We start from the raw sequence: 25,583 nt of genomic DNA, 5'->3' as shown, positions 1-25,583 counted from the left end.
AAGCAATATGAAAATATCTTTTATTATTTATATAGACAACAGTCTATCAGAAATCCTTGTAAGGAAATGGCTGAGAAGCAGTGAGACATGACAAAACAATTTGGCAATACTGAATTATTTAATGATACTGTATCACTTCAACGTACTTCATTGTCTTAATTTCTTTTATAAAGTCATTCCTGCTATTAGTTTGTAACTGATCTGAATTTGGGTATCTCCTTTGAGGATTGTCATGGGTCTTTCAAATGTATGTATTCAAATATTAATGAGAACTTGAGAATGTTAGGAGGTGAGCAGATTTATTTGGGTTTTTCTCAGTTAATGCCAAATAGAGAACTAGTTTTATAGTCTCAGAAGGGTAAGATGTACGACAGCTCAAATTATTTAGAGAACTAGAATGTTTTCCTTCTACCTTGTCTGCAAGAGGGCGCAGTAGTCTCCGGGGGGGATTACTGGTAGGAGGAGATGGTGACTTCAGTTGTGCCAGGAGCTGGTAGATCTTCCATGCTGGAGTTCTGAGATTTTGCTGGTTTGGCTGGAAGCTCTGTGTGTGTTTCCTCTTTTCCTGATGTCTGAACAACTGATTTCTCTGTGGTCCAGGTCTTTTCAGAGTGTCCCGGCAACTCAGCTCAATTGAGAGTTCTTCTTGTGTTTTATGCCTCCACCATTGTATCAGCTCTTGGTGCCGCAGAGAAGATAACAGACGCTATAATCTCTATGCTGCTCCCTTACATTCAAAAGGTACCTGAAGCTTTGTTTTCCTTCCTGTGTGAAGTGTACTGTGTTCTGCAGACATGCATCTGCAGATAACATTTAAGAGGGACTTTCTGTGTGGAATGTATCGTATCACTCTTAGCCTGCTTTGAAACATCAGGCAGGTGAAGGTCCATGAATAATGTTTTTTCACACCTCAGATGAGGACTTAAGAACTCTATTTCCTACTCTGCGTGAGGAGTGGAGCTGTGAGAAATGGATGCACAGTTTGAATTAGCCTCTTTGCTTCAGAGACTCCTGCTAAATGATGAGGAAATGGAGTCAGGGTGAACAGCCTGCGTTAATATCCTCTTTCCTCTAGGATTGTTACTTTGTTAATGAATAGAGCAGCAGTTAATGAATGTGTCTTCTGTATCTCTGCACCCTGCATGACAGCTTTCTCTTGAAAGTTAACTTTATAGATCCTTTAGAAGTTAACACATGGAGAAGGTAGTGTGATTCCATGGATGTCATAATGAAAATTATTTTTATGTTAAGGTATTATTATTATTTTAGTAGTATTACGTGTGTGTGTGTGTGTCTTAAAAATTCACCTTTGTCTCTTTTCCTAGGGCTTGAAATCATCTATACAGGATTACAGAGCGGCAACATACATGATAATCTGCCAGATGACAGTGAAAGTGACAGTGGAGACTCCCTTGGTGCATTCCTTGATGTTACAAATAAGCAAAACATTGTCTAAAGTGCCCTCATTGGTCAGGGATGGGCTGGCGTGCTTGAACCTGCTTCTGCAAACTCAGAAGAGAGACAAACTTGGAAAAAAGTAAGTCTTTGCGAATTGAGTTTCCTCACTTTTTAAAAGCTCAGACCCCACTTTGATAATAATTGGAGGGGTTTTATCCTCATTAATGGGATACTTTTCTATCAGAAATTTTGGTAGTTGACATTTCAAAGGGATTGGAAGTTTCTTTAGCTTGCTTTGGAAACATGTATGTTTGGTACAGCTTAAGGAGTCTCAGTGGTGCGAGTCTGTCATCTTTTGTCCATCTCCAGCCACTTCCCTCAGTAAAGGGTTGCTGTAATGTGTAAAACTGAACTGTGCCAGTAGGAGGTTTTCTTGAAAGTGAGAATCCTGGAAGAGAAGACAACATAATAATGGTGGTGCAAATTAGAGGTTATTTGAATAGCTTGGAAAAAAATAGTCTCTTCCTTCAGCGGAAGAGCTTCAAGTTCATATAGTTTAACACTTGAAGTGTGTGTGCTTCTATACCACCACTTCTTTGGACCCACAAGTCAGGTGTTCTACTGGAAATACATGTATTATTTCATTCCCATTGATCTGTCTTCCCTGCCCAGATACAGTTAGCTAGTGCTGTTAACATGAACATGTTGAACATGGAGGTGGAACTCCCGCATGATACAGGGAGTTCACTTGCTGGCAGAGAGGTTAGTGTGGGTGTTCCAATAGAATAGTGGGGTAAGTACAGTGATTACCTTCCAGATACTTGAACACAGTCATAGTAGAGGAAAATAGGTTAAAAGCTAAGGTGTGGGGAACTAAGGAGAGGCATGTTTGATTCATTATGCAGCATCCAGCCAAAGAAACTCCTTATTAATAGGAAGGGAAATTACTTCTACTCTGTCTGAGGATCTCCTGTCATTGAGCTATTATTTCTCCACCCTTCCTTTTGCTGCCACTGGGTAATAGATGTACTCTTTTAAATATGAGGATATCTCTTAATGCAATCCATACAAGTATTTTTTCTCATACTAGCAACTTTGCAAAAACATAGGTATGTTCACTGTGCCATTGCAGCAGCTGTGCTCGACATGACTGGCAGTACCCTGTTTTCTTCTTGGATACTAAATGTGCCAATGAACCTCCGGCAATAAGGAAGTAGAACCCTTTGAGTCTTTTCAGCATTGTTTACAATGAGGCTGTTACCCTTATTGCTGAAAATGAATCCTTAGGAATTCTGCATGGTTTGAAAGTGTTGGTAACCTGGAGGAGCATACATACTTCCTTGTTTCTTTTGTTCCATTACGCAGGCCATTTCATTACCTGTGCAGAACCCCAGAACTGGTAACGCTTTTGCAAGGCCTTTCAACAGACTATGATATTTCTCCTCTTCTGCATTACTTGTTGCCTCACCTTGTTAGCACTGTTATGAAAAGTGATACAGGTAAGTTAGCATACAGTATTACAATTTTGTTGACAGATGGCTATGGTAAATGTTGTAGCTATCCAGTTTTAGTTGCTTCTGCTATTAAAATTGCATCAATACAGTTGAAGGCCTGATAGAGGTTTTGTGTGTGTCGCTTTTTTTGTTCCCAAGCTCTACAGAGAAGGCTATTGTTACATCTACATTGCTTTGATGTAGGTGTTGATTTGCAGTATTTCAGCAGTAACTCAATTTTGATATATGAGATTTCTGGCTCTTAGAGATGTATTGTAGTACTGCCAAACCATTTTTAGGTAGATTACGTGTACTCCATATGTAGTTTAAATAGTGGAGATCTTTGTTTACCTGATGAATTAAGTGTGCCCGGGAATGGTCTGGGACAGCAAGGCTGACTGGCATGCAGCAGTAGCCTGTGTCTGCACTACTAAGTCTGTTTTTACTGTGGAGTTGTAACTGCCAAATCATGATTGGGAAAACTTTTGGTGAAGAGGTCCAGATTCACACCAGGGAATGCTGTAGGGAGTTGCTGGCACAGGTTGTGGTAGCAGGTCTGGAACATTCTAAAGCATTCTCGAATTTATTGGTGGCAATAAGGCCTTTGTCATTTTAATGAAATTGGTATAAAGCATCACTAGCAGCTCACAGAGAGGTAATGCTGGTAATCAATAAACATTGTGGTCTTCAAGTGGTGTGCTTGGTTCACCAGATCATGATGCCTGCACAAGCTATTAGTTTTAATGAGTTTGAGGGGGCTATTCTCAAACTATTGTTCATGTTTTATGATTATATGTTGTCCTTAGAGGAACAAGAAGAATCTGAGGAGGCAGAGAGAGAGATTTATGTCAGACATCTTGAAGCTATTCTTCAGAGTATACCACTGGAAAAGGATTTAGATAATCTATTGGCTTCGTGAGTTAACTTTATTTTTCTTCTGCAGTACTACAGTAATTTCTGGTTTAATAACTAATTCTCGACAATGGCATTAGCATTATATGGGCATGTTTTTCTGAATTCCTAAGTTAACTGCAAACCTGGATTTTCAAAACTGAAACATTCTATAATCCAGAAGAGCCATGCTTTTAGTGCTGGTTGGGAGTACTTGTGGGACAAAGTGAAACTTCAGACCAGGAGCAAATCTGTACTTGGAATAAGTAATGTGTATTAATCCTAACCTGCTTAGCAGTGTGCTGTATAACATTAATGAAAACTGTTCTATCGAAAACACGGCTTTTTCTTTCGTTTGCAATTTTAGCAAGTTTCTTGAAGAGTTTATCTCCTGTGGTACAGAGACTGAATCTAATCCCACCAAAATGGCTGCACTCAATCAAAAGGTGCTTCCTCTTATCAGACTTCTCGAGAGAAAGTAAGTTCCATATTTCTGTGACAGATCCTCAGTCTGTAGAGTGTTGATGTCAGCTATGATCTTGGCTTATTAGCTATAGTGAGCACAATATTCTTGCCCAAATAAATACAGTAAAAATAACTGACTCCTAATCTTTGTCCAAACTTTATTTTACTGATCTGTCCTTACATATTTTATTACCACTGTAATACGTGGACACAGACTTACTGGCTTTGTACAGCTGTGTAGCATGTATAGCTGCGTACATGCTGTGTACACAAAGCTGTGCAGCATGAACTTTTGTGCTCATTATTTATCCTAGTGGTCTATATACTGTTCAGCTGTGTTAAAGACGTAATGGTTCACTGCCTTTGCAAAGCTCCTTAAAGTAGCTGGTTCAGAGGAGTGTGTCTGCATTCAGCTTCCTTGTATTTCCCTGTCTTTCTCTAGTAAATACACGTTCTTCTGTAATGCCTGTGGAAAACGTTGAGGGTTTGTTTGTTGGCAGGTATCCTAAAGCCTTAGAGTCTGTGTTGGAGAAACATCTGGAAGATTGCACAGATGAAGCTGACCAAAATCTTTTTCACCAATTTATTTCTCTTTCATTAAGCTGTGGCAAATACAAGGTAGGTAGAAGCTCAGTTCATGATCCTAGCTCTTATCTGGTTATACTGTCAGAAGGTTGATATTGGCAAAGTTCTGCTCTCTCTTCCTCTTTCTAAACAAAGTCTCTACCATTCCCACGAAAAACCCCACAATAGAAGAACAACAGAACATCCCACAAAAAAACCCAACAATTTACTTAAATATAATGTGGGAGGGCTTTGATCAAAACTGTGGTAAGATCAAAAGCTGTCACATCTTTCAAGTTTGCTTATCATGAACAGCCGTGTGAGCTTCTTTTCGTGGTTTAAATTTATACATTTCCACCTGCCCCAATTGCTATCAATAGTTTTTTTCCTTAGGAACATGGCCACTACATATACTGTTGTGGTCGATAGTGAGAACATGGTGGTGCCCGGCAAGGCCTCATCTTATTTAAAGATTTTGTCAGTGTCAGAGGTGTCTGCTTTGAGAAAGTTGACAACTTCATCGCTGTTGAGAGAAGGTGATATGGTCCTGTTCGTTGCATTGATTTTATGGATGTTCACAGTCAGTAACATGGATGAATAGAGTGACTACAGAGTTCTTCCTGTGCCATTTCTGAAGAGCAGTTGAAGCTCAGCCTAACGCAGAATAACCATGAGTACTACAGATATGGATATGTCCAAGCAATTTATTATTAAGAGATGGTTAGTATTATAGCTGTTGTTTGCAATTATTGAAAGACTGAAAGCACTTAGGAAAAGGTGATAAACTACATAAAGTGCTTCATGTATTTTTATACTGATTTAACAAAGGCGCAGGTTCTGTGACTGCACAGCAAGTGACTGCACAACAGAAAAAAAAGGCATGCAGAGCAAAGGCTCATATGACTCTCATAGCCTTTAAGGTTCCTGAGATAAGTGCACGCAATTGGACTGGCAGGGATAACTTTTAACGGTTTCTATCTGTGCTCTGTCACACTGATATTGTCACTGGAGCTTTCTCAGAATCCTTAGATAAGTGTAGTGCTTTTCTAGGACAAAAAGGTGCCTGCGGCTTACTGTACTTTTCAAGCTATATTGCAAAATCTGTCTGCCAAAGTGAAGCAGAACAAATTTGAAACAGTTACACAATATCATTGTTCTGTAATTGGCTCTTTCTGGGTCTGAATTATACAGGTTTTCTTCTGGTACAAAAAAAATGCTAAAAGAATTACTGCCGTTATCCTTTTATATACTTAAAGTATTTTTAACATGCAGTGTGTCACTCTGAAATCTGTATTTCAGTTTCTGGAAGACTCTGATACCTCCCTTCTACTTAGTTTGAATCATCCTCAGCCAGCTGTGCGGGTCCTGGCTCTTCAGCATTTGAAAGATATTATTGAATCATCAAAGGTTTGTGTCCTGAATCTCTCACTTACAGAACTGACTTAAGATACAATGTCTTCAAAAAGCTGTTTGCCAGACGCCTCAGTTGAAGATGCGTGGTGCATTAAAGTATGCATATGTCATCCTCACTGTTTTTCATGGTGTTTTCAGTGGGGTTCTGTAACCATTTTTCCATATTCTGGAGTGTGGATGTCGCTTTTGTTTGTTAAGATGCTTGTATTCTAAGTTATTCTTTAGTAGTGGCTTGCTTTTGTTGTTGAAAGTTAGTCTGCCTGTGAGGTTTAATTTAGATGATGTTACCACTTTTCTTGTACTAGGATTCAGATATTTCATTAAAAGCCTGTAAATTATGCTACCAAAAATGATATATTTTTTTCCTTTGGCTCTTTTTTTCCTTCGTTTTTTCAGGAAGGCTTTGATCAGTCTTTCATAGAAGAAGCAATTCTTGATCGCCTCAAGGATGACAACAAAGATGTTGTAATGTCTGCTCTCAGTTCTTTGGAGGTGTGTAGCTTTTGATATGTCAGATGAGATTTGAGCTCTTCTTGAATATGTGTGTCTGGAATATATTCATTGTAATCGCCCTTGTTCTACTCATGTCCTTAATGTACGGCTTTTGTCCTTTAACAGGATGAAGCAGCACAAATTTAGGAGGCTTGCGTTTACTACCTCAAAATTCCGCCTCAAATTTCTGCTTCCTGATATTTCCCAGAGTGTTTGCAGCTAAGCTGGGTGTACTGATGTGGTTTTTTATTCTTTGATTATTATTTGAAGTGTCCTTCCTGCTCATCCTATGCATTTTTCTATAAAAAAGCAAGCCATGTTGTTTGCCTTTTGGATGGAAAATGGTGCAGTGACAAGTCATTACTCTAGTGAGAAGTGCTCAGTTGAGTTTTTCCATGAGAAAGTCATTTGGTCAGTTGATTGTGACATAGTCCTAAACTCCAGCTCAGGTTTACTGGATGGGACTCTGGTATGCATTGTACTGATTGTTTCCAGCTAGAGTAACTGTCTGTCGTTATTGCTTCTGCTAGTAGTAGTGCAGAATATTATTAGCAGTAGTATAAAGGGTCTTGTGTGTTCATTCATTCTCAATCACTAAAAAATAGGAATAGAAGCACATGAGTGCTTCTTTAAACTTTAGTATCTTTTGTTAATGTGCCTTATATTTTTGTCATACCGATGCTATGTAAAGTAAAAGCAATTCTTAATTATAAAGTGGTTTGCTTATTGTTTCAATTTTACCAGACATAGAATTATAGATGAGTTAAGGTTGGAAAGGACCTTTCTGCATTCAATAAATTCTGTGGGCTTTAGCATATCAGGAGGCCATCCTGGGCAGCCTTATAACTTCCGTTTACCTTGATAATATTTTTATTACATGAGTATCACTAGGAACACAATTAGTGATGTTGATCCCTGTTTCCACTTGGTATAGCAAATGCATTTCCATTGTGTATCTATTTTATTATATTTTCATTTCCTTTTTCTTGATTAATTTTCAGATTTTCAGTAAACAAGTCAATCCAGAAGTAGTAGTATTAAGTATTCTGGACATCTTCCAGAAAGCTGATCTTTCAAAGGATGGAAAGTGGTATGTTTCTGCCATTTTCAGTCTACATTCTTTCTGTATAAACTACCTTTTAAAAAGTAACTCTAAAGAATACTTTAAAAATGTTTTTCACTTCAGGTACTTTTTTTTTTTTTTAGCAAGAAAAATGTTCAATTATTTGCCTGCTGTTTCCCATGAATTCCTTATTTGTTCTCACTGCTATTTGGATTCAGAAAATTCCCATGGAAAATGGAGAACAAACCAAGGAAATGTTGCTGGTATGATTGAGCAGTGGGTTTTCAACGTGACTTGTTCTCTTTTAGGTGCAAGGTTCTGGAGCGAGCAATAAACATTTTGGTCGAAGAGGAGATTTTGAAAGAGAAAAAGGAACTCCTGGATGAAGCAGTAATGCGGTTGTTACCTTTTATGGTAATCACTAATGCAAATTCAAAATCTTCAGATTGGAAAATGGCTGTTTGCCTGTCAGAATCTGATCTCTGCTCCTTACACCCTTTACTGAAAGGTTGGCAAGAAGGTAAAGCATTAACTAATCTGGTAAACAAAAGAATTGTGACAATTTTGAACATCATCCTCATTGAACCTAAACACATACTGAAGGAGACTGCCTGTCATTAACAAGTTAGCATGCTGTGAGTGTGCATGGAGTTCTTTAGAAATCTCTTTGAAAAGATGAAGAAATTGTCCAGTGTGTTTCTGACTGATTCTGAATATTGAGACACCAGTGTTTTAGTATGTGACTTGCATACCTAGGTTGTCTGATTATGATTTCTTTCCTTGGAATAGCTCTTGAAGAGGCAATTAAATCCAGCAAGACTGCAGAGTTAATTGAAGTGGCCAACAAGAAAATGATTCTGCTGTTTTCTAAAAACATGACTTCAGGGGACCCTTCCTTACTATTGCCAATGGTATGTGTACCATGTTACCCTAACCTTAAGAGATCCCACTTTCCAGGTGGACACTGAAGTAGAACAGACATGCTATAGAAGAACTTTGTATGTGTTGCTCTTAGCATTAGTATGCTGTCATCAAGCTGCTAGGCAGATATATATACATTGAATAACAAACCCTAATACAATCTAGATAAAATAGATTTCTACCTCAATATCAGGAAAAGAAGAAGCGAAGCTATTACCTGTTTGGACAAATGATTTGTGTAACTAAATTCCAGGAATCTTTAGTCTCCTGAATAAAAATTCCAGAGATCAAACAAGTGTACCTGCAGCTAGTTCAGAGAAACAGATGTTTGTGCATTCCCAGATTCCAAAGAGTACCATTAGAGCAGACAGTAACTTGTTACCAATGATAGAAGGTAACAGGGATTTTATTTGACACGAAAATGGAAAATGGTGTAAAGTCATAGTTAAGTGTCTTACATACTTGTTGTTTTTCCTCCACTCTCTTTCTAAGGTTGATGATCTGATACTCGTTGCTGAATCTGAATCTGACAGTGTGAGACAGAAAGTAACTACTCATATAATTGGTTCAGTGCTTGTTCAGTGCTGCTGCAATACGCAGATGAAGGAGAGTTATTTTTCAGTGGCTATCAGAGTCTTCTGTTTCTTGGATAAAAAAATAAAAAATCTCAGATCTTGTGACCCTGACGAGGTAAGATGTAACCAGTTGGGAGAGGGCATGTTCTTTGTGATGGAGAAATCTATTTTTACTGGAGAAGAAGTTCAGAAGCCTTGAGAAGGACTGGAAATCTTACCTTCATTTCTTTTCAGAGCAAAACCACGCACTTGGCAAAAGTAGTAGAACCTCCCATTAAAAATTGGTCTTATATTTTACCACTCTAGTGAGTCTGCATTGAAAAATAAAATTCCAGAGCTTTAGCCAGCATCCCACCAACTGATTCAATGTTTCAGTGCTGTGAGCCTGGCACAAAGTATGAGGCTTTTCCATCAGCTACCGCATGGCATCATGTGGCTTAGGAATATCATGGGGTTTACTCACTGAGTAAATATTTTGCTGGCTCATTCAGTAGGATTGGAAGTTAGATATTGCTGAATTTTAATGCTCAGTTTCTGTCTTCCATGGCATGAAATTGTGACAGTGTGAATTAAAATGAATTTTCATTCACAGGAAACTCCCCTAAACTGGTCTGTTGAAACAACAGAGGAAACTTTAGTGCCTAAGGACTTGTTAACTGCCTGTTTAGAAAAGCTCGATAGTGATCAGGCTGCTCATGCAGAAGAGTCAGCCATGTTCCTGTTCTTATTGAAAACCTTCATTAATGGCCTAAAATCTCCTCTCTCCTTTTCAGAAGGTAAGTGTTAAGGTTTTGACTGTCTTCTATATCAATGAAGTGAAGAAGGAAGGTAAATTATTTTGTCTTCAGAAGTTGTTGGAAACAAGCAATACTTGCTTCCATTACCTTATTCGTTTATTTTTACTGAGATCTGTAAAGATTACTTACTTGTGAACATGAAATCAGCCAAGTGTATTGTCTTCTTTTAACTAGAGATGTGTGTTTTGTTTTGGTTTCTGAAGGTGTTCATATGCATCCACTGTGTCTTACTTATAACCTGTATTTTTTAGAGAAAACTTGGTGGAATCCCGAATCTCTGAATCAGGATGGCCAAGATTACCTGCACCTCCTTTTGGGGCTATTTGACCTGCTTGTCTGTGGAGCAAGTGAGGGAAGCAATGCTGTCCAGTACAGAGCATTGATGAACCTCTTACTCAGGGTATTATTTTTGCATTTGTTGCCTGAATTATTAGTCATCAACTATTATGGGGTTATATAATTTTAAAATTATATTAAATTGAAAACTGAGGGAAATGGAGAACTGATCATGCAACGCTGCTTGTGGCATGCTGGGTGTGGGCAGATGGGAGCCTAAGCTTCAGCTGGTTAGTTAAGCCTAGTTTAATATAATAATATAAAACTAAAGCTAAAAAAAAAAAAAAGGCAAAACCAAACAAACCAATAAATGGCCCAGTTGAGGCAGAAGTGGAAACATCAGACTGGTTTGCAGGACAGGTCAGGAGCTTGAAACCTGAGCTGAAAGTTTTGGTCCTACTTGGGAGCAAAGCAAACAGTTGCTCTGTAAAATTTGTTAGTTTTTAAATTAACATATGAAAACTTTTAGAAGACATTGCATGTTTCCTTATAACATCATCCCACATTTTCTCGCCCACATCAAGTGATGCACTTTTGTGAAGAGAATAAAGGATTTTGGCAATCTGGGTTTTAGATGACAGGGAGTGATAACTGTACATTCTGAGGTAAAGAGAAGCAAGTAATTGATATAAAGCTGCTGTTACTAGAATTTGATCTGTTTCAGCAGTAACAAACAAGCACAAACAGAGGAAGGACATAATAGCAACGATTTCATAAGAAAACATGTTTCTGGTGTTAATACTTGTATATTACTTTGTCTAATTATCAGTCACTCCAAGATCTAGCGAAGTTGTACTGACACTGAGCTGTTAAGGAGATTGATTCGGTGTCTGGGTAGTTAAAGGCTGACGTGTGTGAAAAACTGTAATTAATCCTCTCAGAGCATCTGTTACTACTTGGGGGGGAGAAGGTGCTCTGACCTGTGTCTGTAATGGTCAGTGATACATTTGTGATTCAGAGTTTGTTAGTTTTTGTCCATGCTCTATTATTATAAGGCCTATACAGCCCAGCCAGGATAAATTCGAAGAATGAAGTTTGGTGTGAATAAGCAGCACAGAAAGCTGTGCTGCCCAGCTCTTCTGAGACACTAGTTTATAGACTTGTGAAAAATCACTTTGTATGACTGATTGAAAAATTTGGGGATTACTTAGAGGACTTTAAATATTAAGCTTACTGCTGCACAAAACAGCAAATAGAAGTTATTTATTTTGCATATAACAATTCTCTTGTGCAGTTGACATATTATAAAAATATTCATGTGGATGTGTTTTCGGTCTGTAACCATTAAAAAAAAGAAAAATCCCTTGCATTTACATACCTGTAGACTACAAGTTATCTGTTAAATAAGCCAGCTGTTAAGCAGCATTTGGACCTGTGGACATGGAAGTACTGTTTACCCAAACACATCAACTCAATAACTCTTTCTTCCCAAAAGACACTGTTTCTGACTCTTTAATTCTCTTTCTGTGCATTCCTTTGATTTGGATGGCTTATCAAATGATGTGAGTAGCATTTTGCCAGACAAATTAGTTAATAAACAAGTGGTTTTATCTTTTTCTTTTATTTTTGTTAAATTTAAGGTACATCTAAAAGATTCAGAGGTTCTCTTCAAATTCCTTTCGATTTTATGGACTTACAGTTATAACCTTTCAAATCAGCTGAACTATGAAGTCAATGCAATGCTACAGACTCAAGCTCTATATATTGGCTATGCACTGCTTGAATCACAGACGTGCCAAAAAAAGAAACAACTGCTATTGCCATCATCTCCAGGTAAAGTAAAGCAGCATCTATCTCTCATCTTAAGACTTAATCACAGGATTTTTTAATTTTTTGCAATTTTACTATATTTTATACTACAAAGGATATCTGGTTATTTATGTTCAACTGCACTACGCAGCAACAGCTCTCTTGCTGATTCACTGCTGCAGTTACTAGACCAAGCTTGAAAGTAGGTGAAACCATGGGGTTTTTTAATCTTAAAAACATTAAAGAAACCACACACGTATGCTGAAAATTTCAGCTACAGCACCTTACATCAGCAGTATAGGATGTGGCAGTCAGTAGCAATATATGAACTCTCTGAGCTTAAACACAAATATAAGGATTGTGATGAAGAAGTTCAGAGCCATGATCTGTGAGAGTCGTATTGGTTTTGTGTAATCTAGAGGTTTATAGTGAAAAGAGATGACTCTTTAATTCCAAAGTAATGTTGATGCCTCTAGAGGGACAGATATGTTAAATTCTGGCCACTCACTTTATTCTGTTTTCTTGTCCTTCTTACCCTCACTCTTTTTGCAGTGGTGATATCTTTGCTAATTAACTTGGGTAGTCCTGTGAGCGAAGTACGAAGGGCTGCTCTCAACTGCCTCCATTCCTTGAGAGGGATAAAGGAGTCTCTGTTTCATCCTGTTCTTCAGCATTTAGAGCAAAAGACAGAAGAAATCATATCTGACCCTAAATACATAGCACAGGTATCTTTGTTATTAAGGTGTACATTAATACAAGTTCTGTCTGCTGCTGTGAGCTGTTATCTTTTCTTAAAGAAGTCAAGTTAACTGGGAAAGTTCCTTGTCTTTGTAGAATATAGTAGCCTGTTTTTTGGTTTCTTTTTTTTTTTTTAAGACTATAAAAATATTCAAGTGATTTATTACAGAGAGTTGAGGATATCAGTCAAATAAAAGGTATTAATTTGTGGTTTATTTACAGATTAAGAACTCTACCTAGATTGCATTATTACAAAAGCATTCAGTAGATATTTAAGGCGTAGATATTAGTAGATAGTAGTAATTATTAGTAGATATTCAAGGAAAGAACTTAATTATCACTTTCTTAATGAACTAGATTATGGAAACTCTATTTGAGGAGCTTGAGACTCAACCAAAACAGAAGTCCCAGCAGAAAAAATTGTCGGAAGCTTTGGAAAACATACTTGATTGTGTACAGAACCCCATTTTCCCATCATATATTACAAGAAACTTAATGAAAATTATTCATGAAGTCCATGGTGAAGTAAGTACCACCTTTCTAGTTGTTTTCTTGGTTCTGCACTTGACTGAAATGATGAAATCAAATTTCATTTAGTAATAATCCTGCTAAATAACTTTTTAATGTATTAGACTATTAGGGATTAAGTTGACACCTCTAATAATATGTAGTTGTGCTGCAAAGTATGTTTTAGTGAAATAAAATAATTGCATACTCCAGGAATGTAAGGGCTGCAGGATTTTGTACTAGAGTTCTTAAGGAAACTCCCTTGATGTTACTGAAAAAGACTGTTTTGTAGGAAGATTCTTCCAGAAGAAATTTATTACCTTGATTAGATATCACTGAACATGGAGTTTTCTGTAGAGAATCATAACGTATTAGATAATACTACCAATTTTATTTGTTTATTGATTTATTTATTTATACTTCCTCTTACCCAATATATTTAGACTTCTCTACGTGCTGGAAAATACATGAGTTTGATGTTCAAAAAACAAATGAAATTATGAATTTTTATGCTCTGTTCAGTTGTATGTGTCTCAAAAGGACTGTGAACTGCATAGAGGATGAGCGTTCTTGCTCACATTTGGGTTTTGTAAGAGACAGCAATCATAAATCAGTGAAAAATAATTGCTTTGTTTCTGTTCTTTGAAATATGAAATACTGCTCTGCAAAGGAGAATAGCAAAGTAGCAGATGAGCTACTTTAATAGCATGTACTTATGGTGATCTTGCAGTAAGTCTTGTATTTTTCCTCTTGAATAGCTGTTACATAAAATACTGTAAGCGGTGTGTTACCAAAGGGGATGTCACAGTAAAATGAAGGTGTGCTGTTGGATGTTCGTTGAAGTGAGAATGGATTAAAAACTTCTGTTATGAATTTCCTCTGTTTGCAGATGATTCTTTCTCACCTCTTGCCTGCACTAGACCGGTTACTAGAGAAGGTCTTTAAGAATCCTGAGGCAATGTTGAAAGATGAAGTTGTTCTCCTGCATCTCATCCTTGGAAAGTTTAATGAATATTCAGCAACCCTCTTGTGCAAGAATCAGCAGAGTCTGGATTTATTTATCAAAAGTCTGCATGCTGCCAAGAAAATCTATGAAGAAATTCCACCATTTCAGATCACTGCTCTTGGGCAGGTATGGCTTTTTATGGTTAAAGCAAATAGCAGTGTTCAGGACTTTCTGTGTTAAGGAGTCCCTACCTTTTGACCTGTTTTTCTTTTAGTACAAGTTTTCCTGGTCTCCATAGTGTCTTGGAAACATCTAAACAGGTTGCAAAACTTTCTCTCTTAAATTTACCAGAAGGAGAAATTGCTGCTTGCTTTATTTCTGCGTTTTGACAAGCACAGAATAGAAATATCATTGTATTTGCATGCAAATGAATACCTTTATCGTTGCCTGCAGATACTACTGTTCCACTCTCCTTGGTTTTTGTCAGTCAGGCAGGAGCTTTATTTCATGTTTGTCTTCTGAGGAAAAATTGTCAAGAAAATGTAGTAGGTGAGAAATAGTCTCATTTGAAGGAGGCTACAAATTCAGGCCTTCTATTAGCCAGGTATTACCATATACTTACCAAAGCCTGGCAACAGCAAGTTTGTTCTCCCCACCAGGCAAGCTGTGTGAAAAATTTCAGGCATCAGTGGGTCTGATGGCTATTGCACAAGTATGTGCTTTGCATCTAAGGATTCCTGTATATATACAAATACGTAGTTAATATGCATATTTTTATGATATATGTTCACACTAACATGCATGTGTGGTTGGATGTATCATACATAATCCAACAGACCTGAGTTCCAGAGCCTGTGATTTTTGCTGCCCTCTTGCAGTAAACCTGCATCCTTTCTTTTTTCCCTTTTGTAGATTACTAAACCATTCTTTGCGGCTCTGTCAGATGGGATGGTGCAACAGAAGCTATTGAAAGTGTTGTTTGACTTACTGTTAAACTGCAAGAATCCACTTTGTGCCCAGACAATTAGCAGTGTGTTTAAAGGGGTAAGTGATAATCTATAGAACACAGAAATATGTTCAAACTTGTTACAGTGCTTCTGTGTCGCTTCAGTAACACTTGTTGTTTATATCGTTCGTAACATGAAAGGAATCAGAAACGATTTGTCACAGAATATAATTGGGTTAATGCATGAAAAGTTTATTAAATGACTGCTTTTAGAAGGTATTTCTTTAAAAGCCATGCATTAGTGAATGAATTCACCCAAAGTCACTTCTTTCTGCTGCACTGATTTTAATTTTCTGGGATATGACTTGAATATGTGGATTATATACAAATATGTGCCTGAAAGGGATGTGATTTTAAAATAAAAAGAGGGGGTATGGATGTGTGATACAACACGTTGTTCACTGGTACTTGCGTTACTGTTGTTTCAGATTTCGGTGTGTGCTGAGCAGATAGTCAGGGAACTGGAGCCTCCTGGGAAAACCACAAGCCTGGCCACTGTTCAGCAAACTAGACGGCAGAAAATGCAGCAACAGAGGTAAAATAACTAGAAACCCCAAAATATTACTGTACAGTTTGAAAAGGCAACATGTTCTACTATGTCACATGGTTTGTCTCGAAAGCATAAGCATCCATTTCTTCTTTCCCCTGCATGGTAAAATGACTCTGAGCTACTTTGGGCAGGAGAAAACCAGCTCCTGTTGCTGTTTGAGAACTGATGGAACTATAGTTAAAAAAAATAAAAAAAACCCCCAAACTTAAAGATCCAGTTGTTTTAATATTGACATTTGCTCTTATAAATCTGGCTTGACACAACTGGACAAGATTCACTTTTTTTTGGGTATTAACCTTTGTTAGTAATAAAGATGTATGGACAAATTACATATACATGGCTGAAGCCTACAGATACTCATCAAAGTGTTCCTGATAGTTGACTGGAAACCAGTATTTTCTTTCAGTTAAATTGTTAATATAATAATTAAAAGTGCAGAGATTAAAAATAGGTTCAGTCAAAATGTAGTAGCAGGGAGAGTTCCCTGCCTGTGGCAGGGGGGTTGTAACTAAATGATCTTTAAGGTCCCTTCCAAACCAAACCATTCCGTGATTCTGTAATTTTTAGAAATCTTAGTCTTGTTTCTTCTCTCCATTCTCCTAAGGAAGGAGCTGTTTTGTCCACTGTACTTATTTTCTTCTTTAAGCATCGGCTGTCAGCTGTTGTTGAAACAGGATATTGAGTTGCTTTTCTTGGTTTGACCTAGAATAGCTGTTCTTGTTTTCTTTCCCTTGGCCGTTTTTAGCAATCATCACCATTAGATTGGTCCATCTGTAAATGTCTATGAGAGTTTATAAACACACACAGTTGTACACACACTCCCATTGCCTGCATAGTCAGTGGTTAGACAACTAGTAGTTCTAAAATGGAAGTTTCCTGGATGGCAAGCAGATCACCATTTGGACAGTTACTTGGTAATAGATTTTAGGTTTTTTCCACAGAAGCCTGCTTCATTGTGTAGAACTGTTGTATGCAGAAGGCACGCTATACTTGTTTGTTTTTCCAAGTTTCGTCTGGATTTTCTGTTTGTTCAAAATGTGTCGCTGTTTCAGTCAAAAGCCCACACATTACTACCTCTCCCAGGCGAAGCAGTAAAGGATATTACTATGTGAAAGAAAACTTGTCTTTTTTTCACTTATGCTTGTGTTTATCCCCTGAAACACATTAGTTTTCTTTGTGTATCCTGATTGATTGTCTTACCTTTTCAGAAAGCCTCAAGATGCAGAACTGGCACCAGAAACAAGCCACTTCAGCTGGCAGAGGATTATGCTTATTCTAGAATTGTTGCAGCATAAGAAGAAACTTAGACGTCCGCAGGCATTGGTACCTCCGCTTTTTAACCTGCTGAGCCGGTAATCATGCCTCCGTAACACATAAGTCCTTGAGCATTCTATTCTGCAGCAGACACTCTAAAGTGTTAAATGTGGGCTACTTTCTCTCTGCTTTTTTGCCATGTTTGGTAGCTTAGCTTTACTTTTTTACTTGAACTTCTTTTAGGTACCTCAGATGAGGGGAATGGAAAGTTTTTGTAACTTTTTTTCCCTTTAAACAATATGATGGGCTTTTCAAGATATTTCCCTGATGCATAGCTTCTTAGTGAAGCTTTTGTTTCTCAGGTGGAGGGCTTGGGATTGCTAAGAAGGATGACACCTGTGCTAAACTGGCACAATTGACAGGACTTGTGTATTTTGCAAAGCTGTTACAATAATACTCTAAGTGTTGAAATTCCTCTCAAAACATTGTGGAGCAGCCTTCATGCAGTGCAACTCAAGAAAATTGTCGCTTTTTCTGCCAGCCCTATCTCCAGACACTTAGGAAAGTTTACATACAGGTTGGGTATTTATCTTTTTTTCTTATGACTTGCCTTTACATAGGCCAGCAATCATATTTCAGGTAATCATCTTATGCTCTTGACAGTGCTTTGATTAAATGTCTTTTATAAGACCAGTTGATGTGCTTGAAAACAAAAAAGGAGATACTTTTTGTCAAGTGCTTTTTAGAAGCCTCAATTTAGAACTTCTGTAGAATGAAGATTGCCATTGGCTATTTGTATCTTAATATGCAGTTGGTCACTTACTTTTGCCTCCTTTTTCAATCTCTTAATATTTTTCCTGAATATGTAGGTGTCTGGAACCTATGGCATCAGAAGAAGAAAATATGGAATATACAAAGCAGCTAATCCTCAGCTGCCTGCTAAGCATCTGTCAGAAACTGACTTCAGAGCGTAGCAAGATCCCAGCAGGTAAAAATTGCTAGATGCCTTTCTTCTCTCACCAGTACAACATTGAAACAATGGCCTCTAACTTTTTCCTTCTTTCAGTCTACATAGTATTGTTAAGGAGAGAGAGATTTGTCTACAGTGTACACAAAGTTGCCTTCTGAATCATTTTTTTATAGATCCCTTAGGTATGGCTTGCCAATTAAAACCAGTGCTTGAGCATGCTGTTTCTTCTTTACATGGTTGACCGTTCAAGTATTAATATTTTTTAATAGTGAATATTTTTCACTGCAGGTACCCTCGACAAAGAAAAATTCAATGTGGAACTGATAGTTCAGTGCATCAGGATTTCTAAAATGCCCCAGACACACCACCATGCACTGCTTCTCCTTGGTGCTGTTGCTGGCATGTTTCCTGTAAGTAGTACCTGAAATTTATACGTTGACTCTTCTCTTCAGGTTCCAAATACTGGGAAGAGTGAAGAACATATAGAACTGTTATATGAGGAGAAACTTTCTAAAAGGAGCAAGAGGCAGAATATACAGGTTCCCTGCTCTTTTAGGGCTTTCTATTCCATTTAACTTGAGATCAAATCTGTCTTGATACTTGATGGATTGAAATTTGACTGTACACTCACTCTTCCAAGTAAGATTCTTTTGAAATTATAAAAGCAGCAAAAAATGTATCCAGATGTATCAGGCTGAATTTGCATCTTCATCTTTACCTCAGTACTTTCTCCACACATTTGGAAGGATAGCGTTTTCTGAAAGGCAAAAATTGGAATGTTTTTGACAGATCTGTGGAAGATTTGGATTTTGATTGTTGGGATTGTTTTCCTTTGTCGCCATTGTACTGCCATCACCTGCTATAGAACCAAGGTTTTATTCTACATTAGTATTAGCTCTTACAAGATTTTCAAGGTCAGAGTACGAGGAAATATTTTCGTATGAGTCTCATCTCTCTTTTTAAATCTAAACCACTAGTTCAGTTCACTAAAACTGAATGAAAGATGTGCTCATAACTTCTTGCTCTAAGTTTTGGTAAAATCTAGGAAACTAACTCTTGAGTTAGGTGACACCTCTAATCCAGCCCTCAAACTAACTACTGTGTTTACAGTCTAACCCCCCAAGAAGACAAAATTTAAAATGAACATGGTTGGTTTCCATTGTATGATTGTAAATATTGCAGATGTTTTACAGATATAAAAAGGGTGGGTGGGAAAGGTATGAAAATGACTGGAATCTGCACCACACTCACATTTGTGCTTCTGCAAATCTACCCATAGCTGATTTTGCATGGCGCTAAGTATTTCATCAGACTAAACTCTGAATTTCCACTCATGAATTACTTGCTTAGAAGTTATCTTGGTTTCTAAGTAATACTTAGAACTCTAACAATCACATAGTAATTGGCTTTAAGGGACACTCTACATTTAAAATGAGTTCAGTGGAGATTTTTGAAGATACTAATGAGTCTCATTTTCTTTTATAGGAACCTTGTGGCATTTGTGGGAAGGAGAAATGCCTTAAGGTATAATACGCAGAACAGCAGAGTTCAAAAAAAAAATAATTAATCTCATCTGTCTTCTGTTCCAGGATAAAGTTCTCCACAATATTATGCCCATTTTTACATTCATGGGAGCAAATGTCTTGCGTCTGGATGATACTTACACATTCCAAGTAATTAATAAGACAGTGCAGATGGTTATTCCAGCTCTTATACAGGTAAATCTGTCTATGTCATGCAAAAGAGTCAAAAAAGGTGAACAATAAGATTGTTAAGTAGAGTAAGTGGTTTAGAATATCAGTGGTAGAATAAGTTGTAGCCTAATCTAGGATTATTTTTAGATAGAAATTAATTATATATAACTGTATTAACAGGCTGCTCCTTGTTTGACCGAGTTCATCAGACTACTGCTTCTTTCTAATGTTACAAGCTCCTGCACTTCATAAATGGTTTAGGTAAAACAGTATCACAACTGTACCTAAAGAGGACCTGAAACATACTTTAAGTTTGAGGTTTTTCATCATCAACTGATGCAGAGTAGCCTCCCGCCCTTTTTTCCTCTGCCTTCCTTTTTTTTTTTTTCCCTTACCCTTCCTTTTTTTTCTGATTTTATTTGAAGCATCTTCCTGAAACACTGAGAAGGAATTGTGTGATTGAAAACTGTTTCTTTTGGAGCACTTACCTTCTCTTTGAGATTCTGCTTTTGGTAATGCTATTGTCAGGCACGCAGGGCTTTCTCTCATTTTCTGAATTTACAAGAAAGAACTTATACCCACCTGCAATAATCTGTTTGAACTGCCGTACCTGTTTGTACACAGGCTGAAGACAGTGATCTGTCAGGGTCCTCTGGAAGTGTGGAAGAGGTGGTGATCAAGATCATCCGTGTGTTTGTGGATGCCTTGCCCCATGTGCCAGAGCACCGCCGCCTGCCAATCCTGGCCCAGTTGATCACTACAGTGGGAGGAGACAAGTTCCTCTGGGTTCTCCTAGTGCTGCTGTTCGAGCAGTATGTCACCAAAACCGTGACTGCAACATCAAGCACAGAGAAGGTTAGAAGACTAGTGGAGTCACCTTTCTCCTGCAGAGACTAAGCTTCCCCTTTCTCTTCACGATCTGTCCTTTAAGGAAGTGCAAGACAAGCCCTTAGATTATAACAAAATAAATAGTGAGCTCTGAGTTTTTGTTATAGCATAACCTGATGGTGATGTTGATAGAATTTGTATTGCAGATACAATATTGTTTTGTCCTGGAGCCTAAACAATAAATCTGATCATATTATACAGCAGTGCTTCAGCAGACCTGAAGACCTGATAATCTGATTATGAAGGGCTCCAGGATTTTAAAAGTTAGGTTTTTTATAATAACTGTGTTTGTGACACGTGATACTGGTCTTCTTGTACAGACCAAGATAAAAACTATTATGTTTTTGTGCAGGCAGGTCCTTGGATTAGGTGAAAGCATAGTTTATGGGAAAAATGAAAAGATTAAAGCAACACTGGTGAAAAGATACAGCCTTTACTGTAGCAGTTTAATCTCTACACTCTGGAACTACATCCTCTCCAAGAGCTTACTGCTGTTACCCTTGGTGTTAATCCAGGTCACCATGGCATTTTCACAAACTCACTGAGGAGTTTTTGAGTGTTTTCATCATTATTAGTAATACTAATTCCTGATCTTTTTTTTTTTTCCCCCTTTATTTTGAAACCATAAACAGGATGCTGTTCTGGAAGCAGACACTGCATTTTGGATTTCCATCTGTTGCGAATTTAACGTACAGACTCAGTTCCAGAGCATGATGAAAATAATCCAGTACTTGACAGAGCTGCCAGAGAACAAAGAGGGTAACCACAAGACAGAGTCAGCAAGTAAACTCTCCTGTTGCAGGGGACATGGGGTAATGGTTTTAAGCTGAAAGAGGGTAGATTTACACTAGATATAAGGAAGACATTTTTTATTATGAGAGTGGTGAGGCGCTGGCACAGGTTGCCCAGAGAAGCTGTGGCTGCCCCATCCCTGGAAACATTCAAGGCCAGGCTGGATGGAGCTTTGAGCAACCTGGTCTAGTGGAAGGTGTCTCTGCCCATGGCTAGATGACGTTAGGTGTCCCTTCCTACTCAAACCGTTGTATGATTCTATGGTTCTGTTACTCCTCTTGACAGAAGACTGAGGGATACAGAATTACTATAATGACTTTTTTTTTTTTTTAATAATACGGCTGATATGTGATTACTTACCTTTTTTAAATCCTTTTAATTATAATTTGAGCACTTAGAATCAAATGATAGTCCTCATTTAAAAGATCAAGTAAATCATTCAGCTGAAATGAAAGCTGTTACAGAAGACAACATCACAGGGACTACCAGTAATATCTGGTGTGTGATGCAGTGTATCTGGTCCTGCTTCTAAAGACTCATGTTTGTAGCCAGTGTACCATAGCTTTAGTACCAAGAAAAAAGATTCTTCATGTAAAAATGATCTGATGGCATGGCTGTGAAACGGCACTGCTTTTTTCGAGGCTGTTGAAATAAAAAATTCATCTCCTGTGGTATTTCAGAGCATCTTCTTTGGAACTTCGACATAATTTTGGATACTGCAGAATGACTATCCTTGAAAGGCCTCTGACTCTAATTTTACTTTGTTTCCATAACCAGAAATCAAATGTCTTTTTCTCTTGGGTACAAATTTGTTTTGTGAACATTTTCAACAGATGATCCTGGGCCAAAAAAGTCAACATGCAAGACAAAGCTAAAAAATCAGGATGGGCAGCTCTTTAATGTGGAGTGTCACTCAGACAAACAGCTTCGGCATTTCAAGTTCTTGTCAGTCTCCTTCCTGTCACAGCTTTTATCCTCTCAGAGTTTTGTGAAGAAGGTAATAATGGCAGATTGCTTTTAAACTTATCACATTAACTGTGCCATACTGTAATAGATGAGATTTAATTTGCTTTCTAATATGGCTTTATATGCAAAGGGGATGAAAGAATACACTGTCCAGTGTATCTTACTGTCACCTTTATTGACGGAATTTTGAAACCTCTCAGTAATGCTAATTGTTTCTTAATACAGCTTTTCCAGATAGACTGTTTGTGTGATTGATGAATAGGTAATAAAGTGAAATTCTGGTCCCAGTGAATTCCCAGTGGCTTTATGGAGTCGGATTTCACTCACAGCCTGTATAACTCAAAGTTTGGAGTGGGATTCATCCTATTAACTCTCTAGCTGGAAGTACTTCCCTGTTTTTCAACTGAATGTTGTCCACCAGCATGAAATGTGTTTGCTACTGCGACTGCTTTGCCTAAGATTCTCAGATTTTCCTCTGGAATAATGGATGAAGTGCAAATGTGGGGAACTCATGCTTACCATGTTAGTGGACATTTCATTTAGAACAAACAAATTTGCATACACTGGGATATTATCTTAATGGGGAGATGGAAGTTTCACACTTGGCGTTTTCATTCTTCCTTTTTAAACCAGATAGTTGAATGTGAAGAAACAGAAGAGCTGCAGAATTTGGAACAGAGGTATGCTTTAAATCTGCTCCACTATTATTTCTAGCTTCTACTACAACCTGGGAATGTTTTTTAAATATAGTTTCATTAGAATTTTTTTTTCCTCAAGGACACTTTAAATTGTGCTCAGCAACAAACTGTATGCAAGTTATTTAGTTTGGTTTTTTGTTTGGGGTTTGATTTTTTGGTTTTTATATGATGTGGAGTTTTTTATTGCTCTTTCCAAAATCCACTCTTTCTGCATTTCCAATAGTGCTTATTTGCATACTTGGCCATAACTGTTATGCTATTGATGATGGAGTCTCTTCAAGAATTCCAGATTTTTAGCAAAACATGTCACTTCATTAGTAGGAAAAAAATCATGGTTCACAGGTGCCCCTATGCTGGTGTAAGAAAATTACCAGTAATCACAGCTCACAGTTGTAATTGTTGGGCTATAACAGCCAATGATGCAAAATTGAGGGTTTCTGTTGCGGAAGCTTAACTTTTATGTTTGTTCTACGTGAAAAAGGGTGTAGGATTTATTTTAAATGCTGTGTTCCTTAAAAGCTCATTTTTAAACATCTGTATCTTCCCATATTGTTTTTGTTTTAAAGTTCTTAAGTAGAACTACTCCTTTATGTGATGCTAATCTGGGGGTAATAGGTAGACCTCTGTAATGTGCACGTGATTGTCCTTACTGCCATAGCTTTTTGTTAATATGCACATGTGATCTGCTAGTCTCTCCATTAGGTGTTTCATTTTCTTTTATTGTTTCTGTTCTGTGAAATTTCATCTTTTCCAGTAAGAAAGTCAACTTCTTTAGTGTCCTTGTTATTACTAAAAGATGCTTCCTTTCTACCTAGGCTATTAGAAGAAGTTCTTCACTATATTAACACTGTGGCATCTTCAGTGGAAGGAAACGTGGACAAGCCAACAGCCAAATTTTGGAGGGTTCTACTTAGCAAGTCCTATGATATGCTGGATAAAGTATGTCTCATTAGCTCTCATGTTAGCAGTGTGACACTTCTGCTTTTGCTTATTAAAATCATTATAACCTTTGTAGGATTTCCCGTTGGATTAGTACTGATCTTTATTGGATGGTCTGCAAGCTGGTGCATTGTTGTTTAAAGTCCTCTACCAACTTCAGTAACTACAGCTAACAGCTTAGACAGGAATGCCTATTTCCTCTAGTTAGTATTCTACTGGCTGGATGCAGTCATTTCACTACATGGTGGAAAAGAATGGCTTTTGGCAGCATTTCTCACTGTTAGCTCATAAAATGGTTTAACTAATGCTAATAGAACTGTTGTATATTTCTACATGGAATTGAAGTTGAGGAAAAAAATTCCTTATGTTTTTCTTTCTAATCTTTTTCTGATCAGAAGTATATTTGTAGAATTGGACTGGCTATCTCATTGCATGCTGTGGAGCACGTGTCTTTTCTTCTGGATTTTTGGGGGTTTTTTTGCCTGTGAAGCATATTCCAGTTTTCCTGATGTATGTGCAGAGGGCACTACCAGAAGTATTTTAGGGTAAGGAGGGAGAGCTCACCAGTGTAAACAGGAATTGCTGAGGAAATCTCAGAGGTAGTGGATAATGGCTGGTTAGCAGCTAGTACAGACAGTACTGTAACTGGAACCTGCTTTGTTCTTTTGCTTGCCTCAGATCCAGCATTGCTGGCCTGTCCTCTCTTGATCTTTGATCCTGAAACCCATGTGGGAAATCAAAGAGAGTTTTCCTGTCTCATTTGGAGGCTACCAGGTCACAGCACATGGAATAGCGTTTATGGTATTGTTTTGTTTGTGTTTTCTTGTAGGTTAATGCCTTATTGCCAACAGAAACCTTCATCCCTGTAATTAGGGGACTAATAACGAATCAGCTCCCATCTGTGAGACGTAAGGCAATGGACCTTTTGAACAATAAGGTGCAGCAACGCACGAAGTGGCAGAAGAGCCAGGTGAGGCTAAGTGCTTAAACTCAGTTCCTTTAGCAGAAGTACCCAGAGAGAGATAGATGTAGAAGTGGTTTGCTATATGTAAAGACAACAAGTAGCCAAGTCTGGCAGGCAGCTCTGGAGTAGTGAGATGTAGGCTCCCTGACCATCGTTACCTTGCATGTTCTGAGTTTCTAATTGCATGTCTAAAGTGTGTGTTCTCTTGTCCTTTTAGATCCTGCAGCTCTTAGAGCTAGTTCCCGAGCTCATTGCTATTGCACAGTGTAAAAGAAAAGAGGAAGAGGAGGAGCAAGCCATCAACAGGCAAACTGCTTTGTTCAGCCTCAAGCTACTCTGCAAAGGCTTTGGCACAGAAAATCCAGTGCCGTTTGTTCCTGTTCTGAAAACTGCCATTGATCTGATTTCTTCAGAGAAAGAGGAAAAGAATGTGATGGGAAGTGCTTTGCTTTGTATAGCTGAGGTCACCTGTACGCTGAAAGCCCAAGCAATACCTCAGCTTCCAAGGTACTGT

The 25,583-nt window shown here is 37.9% G+C and overlaps 1 protein-coding gene across 3 annotated transcripts in view; it reads left to right on the top strand.

The window, feature by feature from the left end:
* The window catches only part of HEATR1 (HEAT repeat containing 1), a 35,527-nt gene that overhangs the window by 4,239 nt on the left and 5,705 nt on the right, over positions 1–25,583 (top strand). For all 3 annotated transcript variants that reach the window (XM_030499050.1, XM_030499048.1, XM_030499049.1), the window contains 31 exons: positions 601–741; positions 1,326–1,537; positions 2,764–2,897; positions 3,698–3,806; positions 4,150–4,260; positions 4,748–4,865; positions 6,111–6,218; positions 6,621–6,716; positions 7,718–7,806; positions 8,088–8,299; positions 8,569–8,690; positions 9,193–9,390; positions 9,868–10,051; positions 10,324–10,472; positions 11,989–12,181; positions 12,710–12,882; positions 13,253–13,420; positions 14,292–14,534; positions 15,261–15,392; positions 15,783–15,889; positions 17,113–17,256; positions 18,028–18,146; positions 18,417–18,538; positions 19,718–19,846; positions 20,447–20,677; positions 21,343–21,469; positions 22,336–22,499; positions 23,102–23,148; positions 23,982–24,105; positions 24,935–25,075; positions 25,287–25,576. In XM_030499050.1, coding sequence (XP_030354910.1) covers positions 601–741; positions 1,326–1,537; positions 2,764–2,897; positions 3,698–3,806; positions 4,150–4,260; positions 4,748–4,865; positions 6,111–6,218; positions 6,621–6,716; positions 7,718–7,806; positions 8,088–8,299; positions 8,569–8,690; positions 9,193–9,390; positions 9,868–10,051; positions 10,324–10,472; positions 11,989–12,181; positions 12,710–12,882; positions 13,253–13,420; positions 14,292–14,534; positions 15,261–15,392; positions 15,783–15,889; positions 17,113–17,256; positions 18,028–18,146; positions 18,417–18,538; positions 19,718–19,846; positions 20,447–20,677; positions 21,343–21,469; positions 22,336–22,499; positions 23,102–23,148; positions 23,982–24,105; positions 24,935–25,075; positions 25,287–25,576 — 4,637 coding nt within the window. The remainder of the gene's footprint in view (positions 1–600; positions 742–1,325; positions 1,538–2,763; positions 2,898–3,697; positions 3,807–4,149; positions 4,261–4,747; positions 4,866–6,110; positions 6,219–6,620; positions 6,717–7,717; positions 7,807–8,087; positions 8,300–8,568; positions 8,691–9,192; positions 9,391–9,867; positions 10,052–10,323; positions 10,473–11,988; positions 12,182–12,709; positions 12,883–13,252; positions 13,421–14,291; positions 14,535–15,260; positions 15,393–15,782; positions 15,890–17,112; positions 17,257–18,027; positions 18,147–18,416; positions 18,539–19,717; positions 19,847–20,446; positions 20,678–21,342; positions 21,470–22,335; positions 22,500–23,101; positions 23,149–23,981; positions 24,106–24,934; positions 25,076–25,286; positions 25,577–25,583) is intronic.

The sequence above is a fragment of the Strigops habroptila genome, chromosome 10 (genome assembly GCF_004027225.2).
Source record: "Strigops habroptila isolate Jane chromosome 10, bStrHab1.2.pri, whole genome shotgun sequence".
In the NCBI taxonomy this organism is placed as follows: domain Eukaryota; kingdom Metazoa; phylum Chordata; class Aves; order Psittaciformes; family Psittacidae; genus Strigops; species Strigops habroptila.
Note: the sequence above shows the minus strand (reverse complement) of the source record. Positions and strands in the feature narration are given on the sequence as shown.